At 51.1% G+C, this 24797-nt stretch overlaps 1 protein-coding gene across 1 annotated transcript in view; it reads left to right on the top strand.

Moving 5' to 3' along the window:
• Positions 1-22425, top strand: part of alk (ALK receptor tyrosine kinase) — a 256210-nt gene extending 233785 nt beyond the window's left edge. The window contains exons 14-29 of the mRNA XM_076159394.1: positions 1-49; positions 188-329; positions 1340-1507; positions 2446-2544; positions 6291-6446; positions 7425-7538; positions 9523-9709; positions 9847-9937; positions 10035-10099; positions 10205-10334; positions 11117-11214; positions 13974-14066; positions 17720-17821; positions 18040-18174; positions 19378-19468; positions 19560-22425. The exon at positions 1-49 is cut by the window's left edge and continues 62 nt beyond it. Of these exons, the coding sequence (XP_076015509.1) occupies positions 1-49; positions 188-329; positions 1340-1507; positions 2446-2544; positions 6291-6446; positions 7425-7538; positions 9523-9709; positions 9847-9937; positions 10035-10099; positions 10205-10334; positions 11117-11214; positions 13974-14066; positions 17720-17821; positions 18040-18174; positions 19378-19468; positions 19560-20690 (2851 nt within the window). The 3' untranslated portion in view covers positions 20691-22425. The remainder of the gene's footprint in view (positions 50-187; positions 330-1339; positions 1508-2445; positions 2545-6290; positions 6447-7424; positions 7539-9522; positions 9710-9846; positions 9938-10034; positions 10100-10204; positions 10335-11116; positions 11215-13973; positions 14067-17719; positions 17822-18039; positions 18175-19377; positions 19469-19559) is intronic.
• Positions 22426-24797: the final 2372 nt, after the last annotated feature.

Genomic DNA, 24797 nt, shown 5'->3' with positions numbered 1-24797 from the left:
GGTGAAGGGCGGCGGAGGAGGAGGGGGCGGAGCCACGTACGTGTTCAAGGTGAGGAAGAGGCTCAAGCAGGGATGCTGCGTCAAATTCACAGCTGACACACACACACACACACACACACACACAAACAGAGGTAAAAACACGACGTCTACATCAGTCTGACCTTAAACAATGACATTACGGTTTCAGTGGGACAGAGGCGTGTACAGCGCCCTCATCATCGCTGCTGGGGGCGGTGGGCGGGGCTACAGCAGCCAATCAGGGACCCAGCTGGAGCAGACGGACTACGACCCCAGCCAGCTCGGACGCAACGGCAAGTCCAACGCTGCAGGTACGCACTGACCTTAATGTGTGTGTGTGTGTGTGTGTGTGTGTGTGTGTGTGTGTGTGTGTGTGTTCCCTGCCTTACGTGTGATTACTCCTCTAAGCTGCTGTCAGGCTGAGACTCTGCTTAATGCTTCACACCTCCGTTTCTATTATTCATGCAGTTCTACTTTGACAGCCGGCCAGAAAACATTAGATATTGATTTTCACATCTTCACAAAGCTTTAGAGGAAGCAGCATGTATGAGAGATGAAACATTCAGGCTGTCCGGGGGGGGTTTGTGGAGTCGGGGCCGTCTCTCAGGCTTTAGAGCTGAAGAAAGGAAAATGAATGAAATGAATCAGAAGTGTGTGAGCGTGAGGGAACTGGGATTAGCTTTAAACTTTATTAGTTATATCTTTAATGATCACATTACCTGCTGTAGCTGCTCTAACTTCTCTCAGCTTTAATCTGCAGGCTTGCTACACACTGTACCGTCTGAAAGGCTTCACTTTACACACTGTGCTGTGAAACTACAGGAGGTTTCACTGTTTCATGATGTAAATGAGGTCCAAATGTATAATTATAATACTAATTATAATAATAATAATGAAAATAATAATGATAATGTGATAGAAAAGACCAAACAAACACAAAGTTCATTTTTTAGCATTTAGCCTTGAAAACGCAGCTGGATTCAGCAAATACAAGTCAAGTTTTGCCTCATAAAGATCAATAAATAAATCAGTAACAAGACATCCAGGATCAATGAGATCCACTGGAGAGTCTAAGTCTGACCTGATCACCTCAGCTAATCAATAACTAAATCAATACACATCACATTTTTGCTTCTTTTGCTTTTGTTTTGCAAGTGTGTGTGTGTCTGTTTGGATGTATTGCCTTAACTTAATGTCACTGCACACTCACACACACACACACTCACACACACACACACTCACACACACACACTCTCACAAACACACACACAGCGTGTTTGTTCCCCATCATTCATCCTGAGCGTGTTGTGTTTGGTGGCAGGTGGAGGCGGCGGCTGGAACGACGGCCCGGCTGCCAATCAGGGCGGGAGACCCCTGGTTCTGGGGGGCCAGGGGGGGCAGGCCTGTCAGAAGTTCTGGCAGACCCGAGGGGGCTTCGGGGGCGGCGGCGGCGGCTGTATGTCGGGGGGCGGCGGCGGAGGATACAGAGGTCAGTCAGGGGTCACAAACCCACCGTAGCATAAATCATGAGGCTCTGTCAGCTGCTCAGGTCCAGGCCCAGGATCAGCCGTGTGTCACCCTGTGCTCACTGAGTGTATACGAGCTTCCAGCAGGTTCATTCTCTCACACTGCAGGGTTTTTTGCAGCCGTGGCTCAAACCCAACGCTTGTTTACACGGCCTGGGCCTGAATCAATCCACCAGGGGGAAAAGCACATTTAGTCTGCGAGACGGTAAACAAAGCGGCGGAATGGATGCAAATGAGACAGAAACTATTTTACGAGCGATTGCTTTGTGAAGCATCTGTTCAGCTCCACAGTGATCAGAGCTCTGCTGCCTCATGGTTTGTATGCAGGTGAGGCGGCGGCGAGAGGAAGGACACAGGTGACAGTCTGCTGTTAGATGTCTGACACGGCTCAGGCTCAGCTCTACACATGACAATGTGACCCAGAAGCTTCACACACACACACACACACACACACACGTCTGATATGTGACACGTGAGCAGAGGAGACGTGAAGTGGGTCACTTGTAGCTGGCGGTGGTTAAATGTCGCACATGATAAACTTTAATGATCCCCGGTGGAGGATGGGGTCGTTATAGCAGCGAGTAAGAACACAGCAGCGAGCAGGAAACACCAGAGAGACGGGACACAAATAACAATGCAGCAAATTGGAAAAGTCAGTATAATGCAAATCACAGCGGCGCCGTTCGACAGGAGTGGAAACACACGGAGGGAGGAGATGAGAGTTTACACCAGAGACGACGAAGAGACGGAGCTGTAACTCTGACTGAGCTGAGAGTACTGTAAACGTTAGGATGGACTGATTGATGATTGTTTGGTGTTCTCTACCTGCGTGTGTGTTCACAGTCTGTGTTAGACGCCGTCATGACGTCACTGAGGTTGTTTGTGTTGTGTTTGCGTCCAGGCGGCAACACGTCTGCAGAGAACAACCCCAGACACGACGGGGAGGACGGCACGTCCTTCCATAGCCCAGAGGGGGTGCTCTTCGTCTTCCCTCTCAAAGGTAACCCCCCCCCCCCCACACACACACACACACACACACACACACACACGGACACACACACCCACCCCAGGTCACAGAAACATCAGTGACACGTTGTAACTCGGCCTGCTTGTCACTCTAACACCTGTCACGATCGTCCTTGAGGTGTGTGTCCGTCTCACCTGCTGTGTGTGTGTGTGTGTGTGTGTTTGTGTGTGTCTCCACTCTTTAACATCCAAACAGAGTAGAGGACAGTGTAATGTGTGTAAACCCTGTTTGTCACGGCAGGACGGTGGATGATTTCATTGATTAACTCACTGCCACAGAGACGAGAGGAATCCATCAGTGAGATTACACAGTGTAGACACACACACACACACACACACACACACCCTCTCCTTGTCGGGTACAATTATTCCTCAGATTAATTCCCGCCAGTAAAAACACAAAACAACAATAACACAGGCGCTGATGTGTGAAGCTGCAGCGTCTCCACATCATCAAAGCGCCGCCGTCCGTTCCATCATTGGAGTTTTTAAATTGCGTTTCATTGTGCGGCTGTAATGCGCGCCGGCCGTTTCCTCGCTCCCGCTGAGCCTTAAGTGCTGAGGCAGGAGCCCCTCCCCTCAATCTGTCACCGCGGCAACTTCTTCATTAGCTCCACCGCCACTAAAACAATCTGAAGAACACATTTAAGTTTCAGTAAATAAGATGGGAAACTCTGCGGCTCAGGCTCAGCTGGTGGAGGGACTCAGCAGCTCCTCCCTCACATCAGGCTCAGCTGGAGTGACTCAGCAGCTCCTCCCTCACATCAGGCTCAGCTGGTGGAGTGACTCTTCAGCTCCTCCCTCACATCAGGCTCAGCTGGTGGAGGGACTCAGCAGCTCCTCCCTCACATCAAGCTCAGCTGGAGTGACTCAGCAGCTCCTCCCTCACATCAGGCTCAGCTGGTGGAGTGACTCTTCAGCTCCTCCCTCACATCAGGCTCAGCTGGTGGAGTGACTCTGCAGCTCCTCCCTCACATCAGGCTCAGCTGGTGGAGTGACTCAGCAGCTCCTCTCTCACATCAGGCTCAGCTGGAGTGACTCAGCAGCTCCTCCCTCACATCAGGCTCAGCTGGTGGAGTGACTCAGCAGCTCCTCTCTCACATCAGGCTCAGCTGGAGTGACTCAGCAGCTCCTCCCTCACATCAGGCTCAGCTGGTGGAGTGACTCTTCAGCTCCTCCCTCACATCAGGCTCAGCTGGTGGAGTGACTCTTCAGCTCCTCCCTCACATCAGGCTCAGCTGGTTGACACCGTCGTCCCTCCAGCAGCATCAGACGCTGCAGGGACTCGCTATTAAAAATCCCCCATTTATGATCGGTGCCCCGCTGCAGCTTTAATAAGAGAGTCCCACTCTCAGTCAGCCTGAGGACAGACTGAGCCTGACAGAGGACAGAATTAAACTCTATCTTTCAAACTTTATCTGGTTTCCCCGCAGGTGATAGAGAAGTCAAACCTACAGATGCAATTAAAATTAATCAACCGCCCCTCAACCTGCAAGATGTTCTGGTGATCGGAATTAAACTTCATGAAAATCCGTCAGGTTAAGTTTATTAATACTCTCAAGTCATTTTGAGAGTTTACACCCGTGACCCTTTAAGACCTCACATAAAACTCCTCACTTCCTGTTCACACGGCCAGACAGCTTCTTCTTCTCTCTGCAGGAAGCTGAGCCCACATATCCTCCATTTATACAAGAGGGTATTTTGGTTCACTTATGTTGAGATTGGACAGCGTCGGAGAGAAACTGGGATGGATTTAAATCACTTCCTGTTTGATATGGAAGCAGTTTGAGCTGCAGATGTTCTGGGTTCGGGCTCCGTCTCGGCTTGAAGCCCAAAGTGAAAAGCTGTTATTTCCTTCTCGGCTTGAACGTCGCAGGAAGTGCATCTAAGCTTCAGATGAACGCGGCAGGCGATTACGGTACGCCCCCGCTGTGAGCGATGAGACGAGGAGAGACGGTGGACAGGATCAGAGACGCTGCTGCTGGTGGGCAGTGACACGGGGAACAGGTTCACTGTCCCCCCGCTGTAATCCTGCACACAGTCTGGGCCAAAGCCGGGGGGAGGAGGGAGGGAGGGAGGGAGGGTAGGGAGGGAGGGTAGGGAGGGAGGGGCAGTAATGGAGTCAGCGAGCCACTCCGTCGTATCAAACGAGTCGCCAGAAAGCCGTCACACCACCATCGCCACCTGCTGGAGCCCGGCTCAGACAGAAACCAGGACACATTCCTCTTTCTGTCAGACAGGGAGAACAAAGTAGAGACGAGTAAACAGAAGAAGAAGAGGGAGGAGGAGGAGGAGGAGGAGGAGGAATCTGTATTCTGCACTTTGCTCCTCTCTAAAGTTTCTGGGGTACAGTTTGTGTGAACTGATAACAGGATGATAAATGAGTGAAAACAAGATTGTGCAGATGAGCTGGAGGAGAGGAACGTTCAGTCTGAGCTGTGAGCAGGTTAGACTGGGACGCCTCGTCTTCAGAGGAAGAGAGGATGAGGATGGTTTGATCCATCTGTGACATCACAGAAAGGTCAGGCAGTGAGCGACCAGCTGTCAATCACAGAGGGACATCTACATCTAGACTGCAACAACATCCTGTCATCGTGTCCATATTCACAGATTGGTTCAGTCCAGTGTCTCAGCTGCATTCAGCAGTGACCTGTGTGTGTGTGTGTGTGTGTGTGTGTGTCAGCTCAGGTGCTTGTGCTGATGGAGGAATGGTGTCGTCGACTATCCTTCCTGTTATCTTGTGTGAGCGTGTCGGCTGTAATGAAAGGAAACTTTATAAAGTCATTGTCATAGATGTTTTAATTAAAGTAATCAGCCAGTAAACGACACCAAACTGAACCTGAGCTCACTAAAGCAGGACACAACCTGGATCCAATCAAGACCTGAACGCTCACTGACTACTGCTCTCTCTCTCTCTCTCTCTCTCTCTCTCGCTCTCTCTCTCTCTCTCTCTATCACTCTCTCTCTCTCTCTATCACTCTCTCTCTCTCTCTCTCTCTGTCTCTCTCTCTCTCTCTCTCTCTTTCTCTCTCTATCACTCTCTCTCTCTCTCTCTCTCTCTCTCTCTATCCCTCTCTCTCTATCACTCTTTCTCTCTCTCTCTCTATAACTCTTTCTCTCTCTCTCTGTCTCTCCATCTCTCTCTATCACTCTTTCTCTTTCCATCTCTCTCTCTCTCTATCACTCTCTCTCTCCCTCTCTCACTCTTTCTCTCTCCATCTCTCTCTCCCTCTCTCTCTCTATCACTCTCTCTATAACTCTTTCTCTCTCTCTTTGTCTCTCCATCTCTCTCTCTCTATCACTCTTTCTCTTTCCATCTCTCTCTCTCTATCACTCTCTCTCTATCTCCCTCTCTCACTCTTTCTCTCTCCATCTCTCCCTCTCTCTCTCTATCACTCTCTCTCTATAACTCTTTCTCTCTCTCTTTGTCTCTCCATCTCTCTCTCTCTATCACTCTTTCTCTTTCCATCTCTCTCTCTCTATCACTCTCTCTCTCCCTCTCTCACTCTTTCTCTCTCCATCTCTCTCTCTCCCTCTCTCTCTCTATCACTCTCTCTATAACTCTTTCTCTCTCTCTTTGTCTCTCCATCTCTCTCTCTCTATCACTCTTTCTCTTTCCATCTCTCTCTCTCCCTCTCTCTCTCTCTCTCCCTCTCTCTCTCTCTCTCTCCCTCTCTCTCTCTCTCTCTCTCCCTGTGTGTGTGTGTGTGTGTCTTAAAGGCATCGAGGGCCACGGTGAGGTCATCATCAGCCCGGTGCAGAACTGCAGCCACTGCGAAAGCGGCGAATGCCACGAGGCTCAAGACGCCATCGTGTGCTACTGCGACGAGGAGCTCATCCTGGCTACGGACGGCGTCTCCTGCGTCAACGCCACAGGTACACACACACACACACACACACACACACACACACAGATCATGAACCGTTCTCTGGTCCCCTCTCACCCACAGCGACCCCACATTAACCCTTCTGCAGCTGAATGCAGCTCCATGCAGCTGCAGCCCAGAGAGCGAAGCATCTGAGGGACTTATTGAATTTTTAGCTGATGAAACATTTTTGATAGCGTCTTAATCAGTATTAATTATCCCCGGTCCGTGGGAAAGCCCAGCAGATGAGAGGAGTCGGGCCCTTCAGAGGCTTTAGATGGAACGATCCAGGTGTTGTGTGTGTGTGTGTGTGTGTGTGTGTGTGTGTGTGACGCCCACAGATAAAAGGAGATAGGAGAAGATAGCACAGAAGAGTTTCACTTTGTGTTTAACCAAACTGTGTAAATGTCACCGGCTCTGTTAATCCACGTCAGCCCCCGGAGAGAAATAAGTTTTCCCAGGAGGCCGTGCGGTCTAACTCTGGGGTTAAACCGTAATAAAGGACGTGGACGAACCCCGGCGGACCTCAGACTGCTTCTTCAATTACATTTGTGATCTGAAATGAATAATGAATAGAGACGTTTAGATCAGGAATGAATGAATACGCTGGAATGTCACTTTACGGTCTGAAGCCCAGTCACGGTGATTAGCATGTGAATAATATCTCAGCGACCCTCGCCGTCACCTCGTCCTGTGATGTGCAGCGGTAATGACGAGCAGCAGATAGCGACCCGACGCTGAGATGTAAAAGGTCAGCGTCTCAATATGCTGCTGCAGCTTGGACACGGAGAATCAAATGTCCCCTCGCCACCTGCCGGGAATTGTCATGCGCCGGCCGTCGTCGCTGCCACCGCCGCGCTCTGTTGTGCCGTCGCTTTCACATCATTAATTAAGTCGGGGCTGTGAGCGGCGGCGGCGGCGTGCATGTTGATGCTGCTGATGCTGATGTGTAACGCCGTGCTTCCTCCTCTCTCCTCTCCTCTGGCAGAGGTGTCCCTGCTGCCCCCCCAGCCGTCCCTGTCCCACCTGGCTCTGGGCCTGTCCGTCGGCACCTCCGCCCTCATCGCCGCCCTGCTGCTCGCCGTGTCGGGGGTCATGATCAGTGAGTAACCACAGCAACAAGAGCAGCACAACACATCACACTGATACACACAGTTTAGATCCTTTTAACAGATCAGGCGCTGGTTTGCTCTGATGCACTGTGGTGGAGGTCAGAGGTCAGAGGTTACAGTTTGTGGGGTGGAAGTCCACTAAACCTTAAAGCGATAAGTTGTCAGTCTGACCAAACATGGTGACCTTTGTGAGAGCAGAGTGAGGTCAGGGACAGGAAGTGTGTGTCCTCTCAGCAGACAGAGACAGAGCTGATGTTGGTCCTAATAAAAGCTGAAGTGTGTGATGTCATAATGAGGCTGACCTCTGAGGACTCATGTCAGTCATTATGTGAGTCATGTGGAGGAGCTGTTAGAGCTTTTAGAGGCTTTGTGTCGCGTGGCCTCATGGATCCTGTTCTCCACACTGAGATGTGAAAGTCCAACATCCGCACAACTCACAGAACAAAATAACAACGTCCCTGAAGTGGAACATGACCGGACTGAGCCTCCAGACCGGGTCTGCAGGTTGACTGAGGCAGCTCTGATGGAGACAGACAGATGAGTGATTGGGGGCTTTGGTTTGCGTCTCTCATGTAGAAATCCACTCAGAGTTATTGGCTGGTTGAAGAAACCGGCAGAGCGAATCTATGTCCCACTGTGGGGACGTGGACCGTGTGATTTTGATGAGGTGGTCTGGACGCGTTCCAGTCTGGTGGGGACAGGAAGAGGAGCTGGGACATCGTGAGGGGACGTCCCTCGCTCTGGAAGAGTGTCAGGGACATCAGGGCGCCGTTCGGTTCCAGGCACGTAGGAGACGGCGGGGCAGAGCCACGACACACAGTGGGATTATCTGTCCCATCTGGACGTCGTCATCGCCATGGAGACAAACATCTGCCCCGCTTAGCTTAGCTTAGCTTAGCATGCAGCCTCCGTGACCTGGAAACGCAGTGAAAAATGGATGGATGGACACGAGATCAGCGCTCCCATTTACAGTCTCTGCTTTTTGAATACTTTTAATGCAGGAGACAGATACACACACACACACACACACACACACACACACACACACACACACACACACACTCCCGCATGGCATCCCCTGCATGTCCCTGTGGAGATTGAGCCTCCTGGTCGGCGTAGACATCCGTCTGCCCGGCTGCTTTCAGGCTATTACAGCCAGACGTGCACACTCATTGAGCCATCAACCCCCCTACACACACACACACACACACACACACACACACAACCCTGTATGAGCTGGTGTCTGAGGAGGTGTGAGGCTCCTGCAGTGATGAATGAAAGGTGCTAATGATGGATGTCTGCTTAGCCGCCGCCTGACACCCTCTTACATTAGACACTCGCTAAATAAACATGTACTCACGTACTCACACACGTACTCACACACGCACACACACTGTGTGTGTGTGTGTGTGTGTGTGTGTGTGTGTGTGTGTGTGTGTGTGTGTGCTTGTGTGTGTGTGTGTGTGTGTGTGACAGTAAACACAGCGTCTACATGCAGCGGGGCGGCGTTCAAACTGCAGAGGAACGATGATGATTGTTTATCTTCACATTCTACATCTATTCTGAGGAGGAGGGCAGTGTTTTGTCTGGTTGTTCCTCTGTGTGATTGTGTGTTTACATGTTGACACCTCATCATGTGGGGGGGCGCTGGTGAGGTTCAAGGGTTCATCTGTAAAAAGAGTGTGTGTGTGTGTGTGTGTGTGTGTGTGTGTCTCATTCATATTCCTGTAATCTGCATGTAGTAAAGCTCTTCTACCTTCTTTCATTCTGTACTTCAGTCTGAAGCATCAATGTTCTCTTCTCATGAAGCCACAAAGAGAGAAGATGAATCAAAGCTGTGAAAGCTTCCGACTCCTGTTTCCTCTGCCAGCAATCAGTGTGTAACAGGTCAAGGTTCACTCTGAGTGTGTGTGTGTGTGTGTGTGTGTGTGTGTGTGTGTGTGTGTTCATGTTCTTCTCCTCTCACCTCTCCAGTGTACAGACGTAAACACACGGAGCTTCAGTCCATCCAGCTGGAGCTTCAGAGTCCGGACTGTAAGCTCAGTAAGCTGCGAGCTTCAACCATCATGACCGACTACAACCCAAACTACTGCTTCGCCGGGAAGACCGCCTCCGTCACCGACCTGAAGGAGGTGCCCAGACGCAACATCTCGCTCACCAGGTGACCCCGCCCACAACCCAGGGCTCCATCATGTCACACACACTCCATCATCAAGGCTTCTTTTCAATATTCTGACAGTATGAGTAACAGTGTGTGTGTGTGTGTGTGTGTGTGTGTGTGTGTGTGTGTGTGTGTAGGGGTCTGGGTCACGGGGCCTTTGGTGAGGTGTATGAAGGTCTGGCTCTGGGGATCCCGGGTGAACCGAGTCCACTGCAGGTTGCGGTCAAGGTGAGTTGTGTCCGTGTGTCAAAGGTTAAAGGTCAAGCTGGACTCAATTCAACTGAAACTTACGAATCATGGAAATGTAACAACATCCTTGTTTCAGACTCTTCCTGAAGTTTGCTCTGAGCAGGATGAGCTGGATTTCCTCATGGAGGCTCTAATCATCAGGTCAGAACTCCGTCTCCGTCTGCGTCCCTGTCTCTGTCTCTGTCTCTGTCCCAGTCTGTCTGTCAGTCCCAGCCCCTCTGACCCGTCTCTCTTGTGTCCCTGCAGTAAGTTCAGCCATCAGAACATCGTGCGTTGTATAGGAGTCAGTCTGCAGGCCATGCCCAGGTTCATCCTGCTGGAGCTCATGACTGGAGGAGACCTGAAGACCTTCCTGAGGGAGACCAGACCTCGCCTGGTGAGACTCTGCTCCTCCTCTGTCCCTCACATGATGGGAGAGTAAACGTCTCCATGTTCTGCTTTCTCTCTGGGGATCGATCGTCTTCATGTCTGTCTGTGTTTCTGCTGAATGGGAGGAGATGATTGAATACTTTGGCACCGGCAGGTTCACAGCGACCTCATTATCGAATGAAGCATGTCAACATTAGGAACCACAACCTCTAAAAGTCTGTTTGGCAAATTGCAAAGTGTTTCCAGTGTGAAGCTTCTTCAACCTGCGTCTGATCTGAAACACTTGTGTGTGTGTGTGTGTTTGTGTGTGTATCTGATTGGTATCTGTGCTCTGAGACGCATGCGTCACGTCTTCACACACTCTCAGGCCTCTGAGTCACTTTAACCACACGGTGACCTCTGACCTCCAGCCTGTACACAGACGGACTCCACATGCTGCTGCTGAGAGAAACAGAAGCTCTCAGCAGGAAACCACTTTGGCTCCTTTACTGTGGTTGACTTCTTCTTCTTCTTCTTCTTCTTCTTCTTCTTCTTCTTCTTCTTCTTCTTCTTCTTCTTCTTCTTCTTCTTTCTGATTGTGGAAGCAGCAGTCACAGTAAAGCTGTCAGACTAAGAGCTGCATGTTCAGGCTCAGTCCAGGGTGACATCATGGGAAACATCACTTCCTGTTGGTTAGTTAGGAATTCTCATAAGTGTATGGAAGTCTGACATATCAACAAATAAGTCTGTGTGTGTGTGTGTGTGTGTGTGTGTGTGTGTGTGTGTGTGTGTGTGTGTGTATGGTATCAGGACCACCCGTCCAGTCTGACCATGGTGGACCTCCTCAACGTGGCCCGAGACATCGCCAGAGGCTGCCAGTACCTGGAGGAGAACCAGTTCATCCACAGGTAACCTGCACCTGCAAACACAGAGCAAACACAGGTGGACATGCACACAGTCACAGGGTCACAGGGTCACAGGGTCACAGTGTCACAGGGTCACAGCATCACAGCATCACAGCGTCTCAGCGTCTCAGCTCATCAGCAGCTTCACACACACTGAAACCATGGCAATCCCAGCTCCGTCCCCGGTCTCATCTGACGCCTGAAGCCTTTTTGGAATCTTCGGCCGAAGCAAATCAGCGGACCTCGTCACCCTTAGTTACACGTGGCTCGCAAAACGGGCGCAAGAAGTGAAACAGAGTGGACGCCGGGCTCAGCGTTACGAGCTCCCCGCGTCCGCCCGAGCGGAACATATGGAGCTCTGCACCGAGGCAGAGAGGGCCAGGGATGAGATCAGAGTGGGAGCGGCCAGATGGGGCGACAGGCTTGACCCTTTATGGTCAAACCCCCTCCTCCTCATCCTCCGCATCCTCCTCATCCTCCTCTTGTCTACCAGCAGGCAAAGCAGAGGATGCCACAAAAGAATATAAAACCTGTTTTCCTCAGATTTCCATCATGGACTAATATGAGGAAGGTCAAGCGTAAAGGGGGAAAGGTCAAGACGGCTCCAGCTTGAAGGGCCCCCCCCGTCCCCTCCTCTTCCTCTTCCTCGCCATCTTGCTGCGACTTCCTGAGAATCGTCCAATGACAAACGAGGCCTATTAAAGCTTGTTTGCAGCGACGTGGCACAGTAAAGCTCCATCAATCCACCTAATGGCCGCCTCCTCTCCAGAGACTCGTCAGCCTCCGCACTTCTGCCTTCAGACCCACATTAAAATTCACCCCAACTCCGTCCTTGAGACTGATTTCAATTTTTATGGCAGCGTGTGTTTGCTCGGGGGGGTTTAGTTGAGGTTGCGTGTGTGTGTGTGTGTGTGTGTGTGTGTGTGTGTGTGTGTGTGTGTGTGTGGGATCAGAAAGCTTCTCTTGGTCTGATTGTCTGGCAGACGAGCAGCCACAGGTGACATCTCAGGTTAGATCAGTCTGAGAGCGTCTTCTTGTGGCTTTAGTGTTTATTTGTCTGCCTCTTATTTCTCTCTGCTGTTTATTGGCTCTGAGGATGATGTCATACTGTAATAATGTCTCATGTTGAGGCTGAGGTCCTTTTCTTTAAGCTTAAGCCTCACAATTGAGCATTCAGCCGTGTGGATTAAAGCTGCGAGCTGAGCAGGCTGTTAGTTTAACGCCACCTCAGTGTTCAAACAGCATCAGCAGTTTAACTGCTGCGCTGAAGTAAACACTGAGGCTGAGTCAGATCTGTGTAAGGCCTCAGCCCCAGCTCCTCAACTCAGCCCCAGCTCCTTCACTCAGCCCCAGCTCCTCCACTCAGCCTCAGCTCCTCCACTAGGCCTCAGCTCCTCCATTCAGCCTCAGCTCCTCCACTCAGCCTCAGCTCCTCCATTCAGCCTCAGCTCCTCCACTCAGCCTCAGCTCCTCCACTAGGCCTCAGCTCCTCCATTCAGCCTCAGCTCCTCCACTCAGCCTCAGCTCCTCCACTCAGCCCCGGCTCCTCCACTCAGCCTCAGCTCCTCTACTCAGCCTCAGCTCCTGCACGCTGGTCTTTACCTCCAAGCCAAAACAAATCATTTGCATGGATTCTTTCCAGCCGTTAAACAATCTGTGTGTGTGTGTGTGTGTGTGTGTGTGTGTGTGTGTGTGTTTATGCGCTCACACACGCTGGCTGCAGTCACGACACCATGGAAATTGTTAGTCCAACAGATAAATGTTAAGGAGAGTTCTTGCTTGAATAATAACTCGTGTGGTGAGTGTGTGTGTGTATGTGGCAGCGTCTCTCCTCTGTGCTTCAGTGTGTGTGTGTGTGTGTGTGTGTGTGTGGACCCCTGCAGAGTGGAGGGTCAGAGTCACACACACTGCAGGTCTGCAGTGTTAGAACTGATCTGAAACACACACATGCACTTTGGCAAACAATTCAGCCAAATTTCAGTGCCAAGTTCTCTCTCTCTCACACACACACACACCCACACACACAGTTACACACACACACACACACACACGTGGAGGTTTCAGGCCCTTTGCAGCTTTGGTGTCTCTTTGCTCTGCAGCTCCGCTCGCTCAGTGAGGAGGAGAGCACAATCAGGATCAGCTGGATTTATCTGAAAGTTGACAAACAGAACAGAGCGTCAGAAGAAACCACGAAACAGAGACACACACGGAGGGGCGGGGCTGCCCACAGTAACCATGGAAACCATCTGGATCAAACCTTTTTACCTAACAAAATAACTCTCCAAGTCTGTGACCTGAATCTCTGAACACTGCGACCTCGCCGCTCTGCTTACACACACACACACACACACAAGCACAGTGTGTGTGTGTGTGTGTGTGTGTGAACTGCTGCTTTAGCTCCTCACAGACTCACTTACTCAGTTCAGTGCAAATATGAATTTGATGAAGATTCTCCTGAAGCTGTTTACCTCTCCCCCCACACACACACACACACACACACACATGCTGGAGAACAATACACTCTTCCTGCAGATGCAGCGTGTGGGCTGAGTCTAAATGCTCAGTGGGAAATCAGCCACGTTACGCTTACAGTGAACTTTAGATCTCAGACTGGGAGGTTTAGATGAGGAACCATGAGGAACTTTGGTTAACTGCAGAAAACATGAGACAGCAGCCAAAGTGTGTGTGTGTGTGTGCGTGTGCGTGTGCGTGCGCGTGTGTGAGAGGGTAGTGATGATCCGTCTTCTCTCTCCGTCTCTCAGGGACATCGCAGCTCGGAACTGCCTGCTGACCTGCAAAGGGCCGAGCAGAGTGGCAAAGATCGGAGACTTCGGGATGGCTCGGGACATTTACAGGTACGTGACTGAGCCCAGACCCCCTGAGTCCAGACCCCCTGAGTCCAGACCCCCTGAGTCCAGACCACCTGGGCCCAGCCCCCCTGAGCCCAGTCAGAAGGAGGACCAGGCTAAGCTAGATGTTTCCAGAGTGCTTTACTGACTCAGTGTCTCAGTCTGATCCTCCTGATGTCTGATCCCATCAGATAATCATTCATACAAATAAATGAAAATAATGAATACTAACTTCTTGTCTGGTCTGAAGCAGCGGCAGCTGACAGACAGCAGATGTAAACATCTCCTCTTCCTCCTCCTCCTCTTCCTCCTCCTCTGTGACTGGTTTGTTTAGGTTCAGCTGTGCAGTTTGTTTATCCTCCGCCGCCTCGTCGCTCCTTTGATATCATCACTGCAATTTCACACAACAACTCTTTAAATGACAGCTGGGGGGGGGGGAGGAGGACGGGCGGAGGACGAGAGGAGGAGGAGGGCAGGCGAATTGTGTCACAACATGCGGTGATATCATCGCGGAGCTCTGGAGTGGTTGGACGTTAAGTCGCGCGGGAGAAGCGTGGCTGTCAGAGCATCCAGAGCGGCGGCTGCACGGCCCCCCGGGGGGCCACATTAGGAGCGCTTGATTTAATTGCTGATGTCAGTTGTTCTGACGCCTCGCTGCGATTCAGTTTTGATGTCTCTGCCTGCAGCTGCAGCGTCTCTGTGCTGCGAGTTTGTTTTTGAGAGGATTGGTTCAGGAGGGGAGCGGGGGTGCGAGGGGCTGCTGGTGTGACGGTTCTGCTGCCCCCCCCCCCCACAAGTGTACACACACATGCTTATTTATTTATACACAGAACTAAGGAGGAAGAAACTGATAATACATGTTTTTCCGAGTGGATCCCTGTAACTCCACAGAGAAACGTCTCAGGACAAACAAAGCAGCGGAAGACTGAGATGGCAGATTCATAACCTTTCATTCTCTGCCTTTGGATTCGCCGCCGTCAGCTCAGTGCTTTTGTCTCCCACTGTCTCTGTCTCTGTCTCTGTCTCCATCTCCGTCTCTGTCTCCATCTCTGTCTCCATCTCTGTCTCTGTCTCTGTCTCCGTCTCCATCTCCGTCTCCATCTCCGTCTCCATCTCCGTCTCCGTCTCCGTCTCCATCTCTGTCTCTGTCTCCGTCTCTGTCTCCATCTCCGTCTCTGTCTCCATCTCCGTCTCCATCTCCGTCTCCATCTCCGTCTCTGTCTCCGTCTCCATCTCTGTCTCCATCTCTGTCTCCATCTCTGTCTCCATCTCTGTCTCCATCTCCGTCTCTGTCTCCATCTCCATCTCCGTCTCCATCTCCGTCTCTGTCTCCGTCTCCATCTCTGTCTCTGTCTCCATCTCTGTCTCCATCTCCGTCTCTGTCTCCATCTCCGTCTCCATCTCCGTCTCCATCTCCGTCTCTGTCTCCATCTCCATCTCCGTCTCCATCTCCGTCTCTGTCTCCGTCTCCATCTCTGTCTCTGTCTCCATCTCTGTCTCTGTCTCCGTCTCTGTCTCCCTCTGTGCTCTGTTGTGAACACACATATTGTGTAATGAAAGGCCTCCATGTGTGTTTGGGTTCCCCGGGGCCTGCAGGTAATCCCGGCTAATCTGCAGCTCAGCGTTGTGTCTGTTTGGCGCTGGCAGCAGCTGTAACAGAGACGCACGCTGCTGGAGACCTGCGCTCGGCCCTGATAGAGGGATTATCAGCCTCGTTCTCTGACATCTTTTTCATAATATTCCAGGATTTTATAAAAGGGGCCGAAGCGCAGACGGGTCAGGTCTTTGTAGATGTGCGGCACTGAAGGCCACTCAGCTGCCAGAGTCCCAGTCTGAGGTTCCTGTTTGCACTAATGGCCGCTCTCCTTCCCTTAGCGTCTTCCTTCATTGGGATGGACGGGGAAACTCCAGGGCTCTGAGCCTGCAGCGGGGAATGTCGATCCTCAATTTGTGCTCCTGAGATGGGATCCAGTCCCAGATTCCCCCGGGCCGGATCGATCGCATTACAATTGATAGATTAAAGAATCAGGATCAGCTGCTGGTTATCAGCTGGCAGGATCAATACGGCTCCTTCATCACTTTCCCTCTGTATGTGCTGCCTCCTGCTTCGGCCACACTGAGGAAGAGTGTGAGAGCTTCAGCTTCATCTGTTTACTAAAGGAGGGAAAGAAAGTGTAAAAGATGTCAGCGATAGTAAAAAATAAAACTTTGATACGCAGCTCAGAGCCGATGGCAGGAGGCGGAGTTTGTAACACGTAGCCAATCAGATCAAAGCAGTGTAAGGAGGCGGAGCTTATAGATCAACTGTGAGAAAAGAAGCAAGAGGAATAAAAGTCGAGTAAGACAATAATCACAGATAACAGACAATAACAGCTGATAATATAATATAAATATAAACATTAAGGCTTTAATTTGAGTGTAAAGTGTGAATCCTTAAGTCTGCTGACTCGTTCAGTCTGTTCGTGTCGGCGATGTTTTATTTCTCTCTCATCTGTCGTCCGCTCACACACACTCTGTGCTGCAGTGACAGAATACAATTAAAAAGGTTTTAGTGCAGGTAAAATGTTAAAGTATAAAGTCTGAAGTTATTTATGAGCAGAGAGAAACGCTGAGTCAGCTTCCTGCTTTCATCATGACTTACCACACAGACTTTAGGCTTTGTGACGATGTCACTCTTTACCTCCTCCCATGTTCATATAAATGTTTCCATAGCAACAGTGTCTGCAGCGTGTCTATGCAAACAGGAGTGTGTCGCTCGTGATGACAACCTGTTTACGCCCCATTTGACCTTTGACCTCACACCTGCTGGCAGACTTGTTGCCTCACAATCAAAAGGTTGTGGGTTGCTCTGGCCCTCTCTTCGTAGCGGTCGGGTGAAGTTTCGTCTCGTTTCTTTGGGGAAATCTAAGTGCGGCTCCGCCCACTGCCCACGTGCCGCTGAGCACAGCAGGTCTGTGTGAGTAACAGAGTGAGAACAAGCTCCATTTTTAGGACAAAGTCAGAGCCGAGGGGGGGGAGTAGATTTACTCCCACGCAGCACCTGACGCCTCTCTGAGACAAATAGCATCCTGGCCTATCAGCAGCAGCAATCAGACGCCAAACACAAAAGATCATTCCTCTGGAACGTCTCCCTCGTCCTTCATCAGGGACAGATCAGCGTCCTCACAGCTTCACACACACACATACGCACACACACACACTCACACACACACACACACACACACACACACACACACACACGTGTTCAGGGCTGAAGATCTGATTCCATCAGCGCGGCGATAGAAATGCTCAGAAATACGGAATTGATAGCTGGATGGAAGAATTCCGTTTGGAGTTTGTTTGTTTTTGCCGAGCCCCTGCTTTTGAGGGCAGCGGTGTTGCCATGGCGACGGTGCTGCGAGTCACAGATGCTGGGTTTCATTTTGCAGTTGTCCAAACCTTTATCATCACAATCACAAACCTCCATTTGCTGAAAACAACACACATGTGGCTGTTTGATGACATCATTCAGTCTCAGAGAGCAGGTGTGTGTGGGTTTAACAGCTTTACTTCAACACGTGTCATCGTTCTCTGAAGGCTTCCTGCGCTGTGATTGGACAAGAGTTGATGAGTTGTGTGTGTGTGTGTGTGTGTGTGTGTGTGTGTGTTTGTGTGTACAGGGCGAGCTATTACAGGAAGGGTGGGCGTGCCATGCTGCCGGTGAAGTGGATGCCGCCTGAAGCCTTCATGGAGGGAATCTTCACATCCAAGACGGACACGTGGTGAGTGACACACACACACACACACACACACACAGGGAGGACAGACCTGTGACTCCTCCTCCACGTCTCTCCTTCCTTTGTCCTTCACTACCTTTTGCTCCTTCGCCGTATGTTTTAATTTCTCCACTCGTCTCTCTCTCCTCCTCCTTTTCTCCTCCTGGTCTCCTCCTTTTCTCCTCCTTGTCTCCTCCTGGTCTCCTCCTGGTGTCCTCCCTCAGGTCCTTCGGGGTCCTCCTGTGGGAGATCTTCTCTCTGGGCTACATGCCGTATCCCAGCCGCAGCAACCAGGAGGTCCTGGAGTTTGTGACCAACGGAGGAAGGATGGACCCTCCTAAGAACTGTCCTGGGCCTGTGTGAGTGCACACACACACACACACACACACACACACACACACACACACACACACACACACAGACACACTGTATTCAGTCATAATCTGCTCATGGAGATGAAGATTCAGTCCCATGAGGTCTAATTAAGCCTCAACAATCCACAAACAAAGAGCAAAGGATTCTGGGATTGTGTGACACGTAGATGCAAACACACGCTTGAGACGCTCGACTGCTCTCTGACACACGTGTGTGTGTGAGTTGTGTCCAGACAGAAGGCGGAAAAAAACCCAACCGTCGCTGCAGGAGATCTCCGCTCCCCCGTATGGAAACCACGGCAACCATTCCTTTCATGTTTGCTTTCCAATTTGGCGGAAGTCATGTGGAGCTGATATGGAGCGCATGAGCCGCTTCACACACACACACACACACACACACATGTTCCCCCAGAAAATCTATACAAATGTATGCACACACACACTCTCTCTATCTCTCCCTCTGCCTCTCTCTCTCTCTCACTCTGCCTCTCTCTCTCTCTCTGCCTCTCTCTCTCCCTCTGCCCCTCTCTCTCTCTCTCTCTCTCTCTCTCTCTGCCTCTCTCTCTCTCTCTCCCTCTGCCTCCCTCTCTCTCTCTGCCTCTCTCTCTCTCTCTCCCTCTGCCTCTCCCTCTTTCACACACACACACTGAGTTTCCAGCTGAATTCTGGCATGTCTGCAGTTTCCCAGCTTATGATGGAGCTTCATGCTTGGCATCTCTTTGACTCCTCTTAGCAGCAGCTTTGCAGACTCCTCCTCCCCCTCCTCCTCCTCCTCCTCCTCCTCCCTCACTGTGTAACCTGCCTCATATTTGCCTCGTTAATGTGTTTCCCCTCTCTGAACACTGTAACAGCCTCACAACAGGACGCACAGAATAAAAGAGCAACACATTTATTCTGAGCCTGAGAGCTTCAAAGAGTTTGGATGCAGCATGAATCCTCTGTTAGTTGCTTGTTACCTGTGTCTCCTGATCACTCAGACTGCAGTGGAGACCGGACTTTAACTCCGCCTGAAGCCATCAGAACCATCGTTAACAAAGTCTGTCTGAAAGGGAAACAATCTCAGAATCATGAGCTCAGTGGGAGAGGCAGAGCAGGTCTGCAGGAAGTGAGAGACAAATGACATGAATGATGAAAAGTGTGTGTGTGTGTGTGTCTGTGTGTGTGTGTGTGTGTGTGTTTGTGTTTCAGATACCGTATAATGACTCAGAGTTGGCAGCACCAGCCGGAGGATCGGCCAAACTTCTCCACCATCCTGGAGAGAATCGACTACTGCTTGCAGGTACCAGAGCCTCCAGCTGCTGCAGGAAGCAGAAGCCCCGCCCACACACTGACGTAAATCCTGATGCTTTTGCTCCTCTGACCCGTTTCAGGACCCGGATGTGGTGACCATGCCATTGCCTATAGAGTATGGACCGGTCCCTGAGGAGGAGGAGCAGGTGCCCGCGCGCCCAGACGACCCCTCGGCTCCGACCCTGCTGGCCGGCGCCCAGGGGCCGGGCGGGGAGGTTCAGCCGCCGCCTCCGGCCTATCCCGCAGTCGAGAGCCGCCGTGGGGCGGAGCACGCGGCCGTGAGCGGAACGCCGGCAGAGGCCAAAGCGCAGACGTCTGCTCAGCCCCAACCGTACCTCCACCAGCACCAGCAGCCCCACACGCAGACCACCACCACCAACACCACCAACACAACCACCGTCACCTCCACAGCAACCTCTACGCTTACTGCCAAGGGCCCGCAGGTCTGCGCCCAGCCCGGGCCTGAGGGGGGCCACGTCAACCTGGCATTCACCCAAGGCCAACTGCCAGAGAAGGAGGGTCGCAACGGGAAGACCACCAGCCTGTGGAACCCCACGTACGGCTCCTGGTTCCTGCAGCAGCAGCAGAGGAAGCAGCAGCAGCAGCAGCAGCAGCAGCAGAGGCAGGGTGGGCTGGTGGTGGCAGGAGGCAGCGGCATCAGGGGGCCGGCAGAGGGCCAGGAGCACGTGGGCCGGACGGTGGCCGAGGCGGCGGGGGCGCTGGGTCTCCAGCACCAGCACAAGCAGTTCCATCACCAGCTGCAGCAACAGCACCACCTGCAGCTGCTGCACCATCAGCAGCAGCAGCAGCAGCAGCAGCAGCAGGCTCTGTGCAGGCCTCTGTTACCTCCTCCTCCTCCACCCGCTGCTCAGTCACCGCTGCTGTTAGATTCCTCCGCCTTGCCCCCCGTCCCCCTCTACAGACTTCGACGGTTCCCCTGCGGCAACATCGGCTACGGCTACCAGGACCCGGTCCTGCCGCTGGAGGCCGGCCACGCCCACACCAACCCTCCTCCTCCTCTGCCTTCACAGCAGCTGGGCACCTCCGTGTCCTCCTCCGCCTCGCTGCAGAGGGGGGCACAAGTTCCCGCCTCCATGTCCCTGGGTCACTCGGGCAAGTCGGAGGACAGCCGTCCGCTGCTGGTCACCATGGGGACGGTCCAGGACCCCAGGTTGCCCCGGATGGAGGGCCACAACGCCACCGTGCTTTAGCCCAAACAGCAGTACCACCGGTCTCTCCTCAGGCCGAGACTGTATGGACACACGCACAACACACACACACACTCACACACACACACACACTGTGTCAGGACAGAGACCATCTCATCACTGCTGAGCCTCTGTCCTGCTTTATAAACGCACTTTGGAGAAAAACATCCATCTGGCTTTAAACGGAGCTGAATGAGTCCAGCAGCCTCGTCAGGGGAACCTGGAGGCCAAAGCACACTGCAGTCTGAGGCCTGTGTGGGCGACACGTAGAGGCCTGTGTGGGCGACATGTAGAGGCCTGTGTGGGCGACGCGTAGAGGCCTGTGTGGGCGACACGTAGAGGCCTGTGTGGGCGACGCGTAGAGGCCTGTGTGGGCGACGCGTAGAGGCCTGTGTGGGCGACATGTAGAGTAAAGTCTAGTTTTAAGAGTATAATTAAAAAAGTATTTTTTCATGGCTGGATAGATCAGAGGGTCAGAACATGGAGCGGAGGACATGAAGAACTTTTTCCATTTGTTACCGACCGCTAGCACGTTTGACTTCATGTCGTCATGGCAGCAGTGGATGTCAACAACGGTCTGAAAATAATCCAGACTGAGTTTTCTATATGTCAGCAGACTGAAGGCAGAAACCAGCCGGCCGCCGCTTGACCTTCAGATCGTCCCAAGCGACTCCTCTGCTCCTTCTCGGATCCGTCTGGGCTCCTTCTGGGCTCCTTCTGGGCTCCTTCATGGATCCTTATGGTGTTCAGTCACTTTTACCAGACAGACAGTTTTTCAGCCGTACTGCAGACTTGGACGCTGGACTACCTGAGACATTTATACGGAAAAAAAAAATACACTGGCGATAAATGTGTTTGTTGATGTTTGCTTGCCTGCTTGTTTATTTATTCATTTCTTTATTTATTATTTGAAAGTGACTCGATTATTAATCAGTAATTATTATTATTATTAACGGGCATCCAAACGGTTCATTTGACCTCAGCTGATTTCTTTTCTTCTTCTTTTCTCTCTGGTGAACTGGAGCTCACACACTTCAGCGTTCATCTGAGAGCAGCAGCTGCCTGAGCGATCCCACTGAGTGATCACCATCAGGGGGCCTTTTTTCCTTTACTGTAGATGTTTCCACCTCCAACGTCGCTCCCGTTGTCGGCTTCGACTCCCCGTTAAAGTCTGTCTGCCGTCAGGTGACACAGATCGCCGTGACCTCCTTGAAGCAATCTGAAGTGTCAAATTGTTACCTGGATGCGCTCGGCGTCCCTAAATTTGCATATTTTATCTTTTCTATTACAGGTGGGCTGTTGCTGAATGTAAATGATTCAGAGTGAAATGTTTGAATGCGGCAGCAGAGATCCATCTGAGGCTCGTTCTGATGCTCACACCTCCACACGCCTCTGTGTTTAAAGTCTGCTTTCCCTCTGCGTTGAAGGAGGCTTGCATCTGTTTAACGCCATCGTACGTGCAGTGTTGATATCACAGCGAGTGAAGACGACGCGCCTCACCTTTTGGACGCTTTGCTCGATTGTTTTGGTGATGTTAAGCGGCGAGACGTCACGGTGAAAGGTTAAGACGAATTCTCTCCCTGCGGACGAGGTTCAGACGGGCTGATGAAGAGTGTTTTGCGTACGGTACCTGTGTTAATGCGTTGATCCTGTGTTCCCTCGTGGCTCATCTCCATCGTTTGGTGTTTAACCACAAACTGAACTGCACCTGTAAATGTTGTAATTATAAAGTATTGTACTATGGCTCTGGTAAAAGCTGTAAATTGCCCTTCAGATGACATTCGCCAAAATTAATAAATTACTATATAATGACAGATTTGCAGGTGTGCCATGCTTTAAATGATCAATCTTTAGTGGTGATCAATCATCTAATCAATCAGTCTGAATCTGCTTGTACGTTGTTGAATGTTTACACCTCATCATCTAATACATCCTGGCCAAGGAAAGAGAAAGAAAAAAAGAAGAAGAAGAAGAAGAAGAAGATGATCCAGGAAGTGTTCATTGGTGTGAGTTTGAACAAAATCTTAACTTTGGTCAAATAAGCCTCGAGTCACAGAGTAAGTTACTCGAGTAAGGAGGAGAGCTGAGGCTGAAGAAGGCAGGAGGAGAGCTGAGGCTGAAGCAGGCAGGAGGAGAGCTGAGGCTGAAGAAGGCAGGAGGAGAGCTGAGGCTGAAGCAGGCAGGAGGAGAGCTGAGGCTGAAGAAGGCAGGAGGAGAGCTGAGGCTGAAGCAGGCAGGAGGAGAGCTGAGGCTGAAGCAGGCAGGAGGAGAGCTGAGGCTTAAGAAGGCAGGAGGAGAGCTGAGGCTGAAGCAGGGAGGAGGAGAGCTGAGGATGAAGCAGGCAGGAGGAGAGCTGAGGCTGAAGCAGGGAGGAGGAGAGCTGAGGCTGAAGCAGGCAGGAGGAGAGCTGAGACAGACTGAGCTCACATTCATCAGGACACTCATCCTCTCTAGTCTCTAGTCCTGAACAGACTCATTGCTTCAGTTCTACTTCCTCCTTCGAACAGAAGTGACTGAGGAAGAAGAAGAAGAAGACAGGAGAAGAACGTGCCGTCCACAAACGGCTCCCATTGTAACCTTCAGCCTGTGAGGAAAGCTCCAAGAAAGAAAGCACGTTTACAGTAGAAACATTTACTAAGAGCTCAAAGGGTCAGAGTCTAATTTAATAAAGTTAATTAATACCATTAAACCAATTACTCTCCAAAACTGATTATTCTAATTGCTTATTAAAGTCACAATGAGGGAGACGATGAAGATGATTCACCTTCAGATTGATGCGTTTGTGTCCCGATGGAAGAGAAACTTGATTGAATTATTAATTTATCAGTCTTTTCTATCAGGTAATCGCTGCTCCCTCAGCTGAGCAGCTGTGTAACGATCAGGATTATGATGATGGAGCTGCTGCTGATTGTAAATAAGCCGACCGAGAGACGGAATGGAGGCGCAGAAGGATTGAGCAGCACAATGTCAACAAAGCGCTGAGGCCTGTGCGGGCGGCAGTGAGCATTCAGCGGAGACGCGTGATGTGTTCGGGGCTCCGGCGGTGCCAGAGCCGCAGACCGGAGTTTCTACTCTGTGAGCGTTTGTCTCCCATCATGCATCAGCTGAATGCTCGCCACACAAAGCGCCGATGGCACAAATGAGCACTTTAGCCAGCGAGACGTTTCAGGTGCTGCAGCTGTCGCCCAGAACAAAACGGGTTCTGTTGTGGAAACATGCAGGGGTTTGGAATTCAAACTAGTAAAATGAAAGAATGAGGAGCTGGTTGAAGCTTTTATCTCCACAATGTCTACAAGCATGGAATTGATGGGGTTTTTCACACTGCAGCGTTGCCAGGATCCTTTCTTGTGAATTCACAGACTTTAAAGGTTCAGCAAACTTTTTCGATTATTTTTTATCTATAATTTTATTTTACTTGGTGTCCAAATATCCAATCAAACTAACTTTTCCTAAATCAGGAAACGCGGAATCTCCTACAATTCCTAGAATCCAGCAGCATCGCTCTCATCTTACTTTGAAAGTTTTCGTGTCAGTCACATAAAATGTTTTGGACTGTTTCAGAAAATCATTTTGTGAATTTGAGTGCTTGTGTTTATCTTTTGTCCTTTAAAGGCTGTAACACTCACATTCTGATGTATCTTAACCTTTAAATTTCACCTCTAAATCCCTAAACAGTGGTAAAATGGCCCCAGAGGATCCATGTCAGCGACGCCCCCATGCTCCACTGAGGCAGTAAAAACAAATCCTCCAGGACTCACAGCCTCGTTACCTTTAACACAAGAGGGAGGAGTGAAGGTAAACGCTGCTCTCAGACATCAACAAACATAAGGCTTCTACATCGGCGCACCCATAATGCCGTATGTGCAGACAGACGGCGAGCGGCAAAGGTACAAGCAGGAGCCGTTTCATATCAGAGCGGAGCAGGCAGCTAAACGCTACAAAGGCCGACAGGCTGTCAGATGAAGTGGATTCAGGTACAGAAAGCATCGCAGAGGGAGAATCACAAACGACGCTCACAGCAGCTCAAGTTCATAATCTGTGCGAGCTCATCGGCAACTCTCACCCCGGAAACCAGGTAGAGTAAGATAATACCCACCCCAGGGTCTCTGT

Source organism: Genypterus blacodes, unplaced genomic scaffold (genome assembly GCF_046128005.1).
Source record: "Genypterus blacodes isolate CSIRO-AG114 ecotype Tasmania unplaced genomic scaffold, CSIRO-AGI_Gbla_v1 ptg000095l_1, whole genome shotgun sequence".
Lineage (NCBI taxonomy): Eukaryota > Metazoa > Chordata > Actinopteri > Ophidiiformes > Ophidiidae > Genypterus > Genypterus blacodes.
This window is presented reverse-complemented; position numbering and strand designations above follow the sequence as displayed.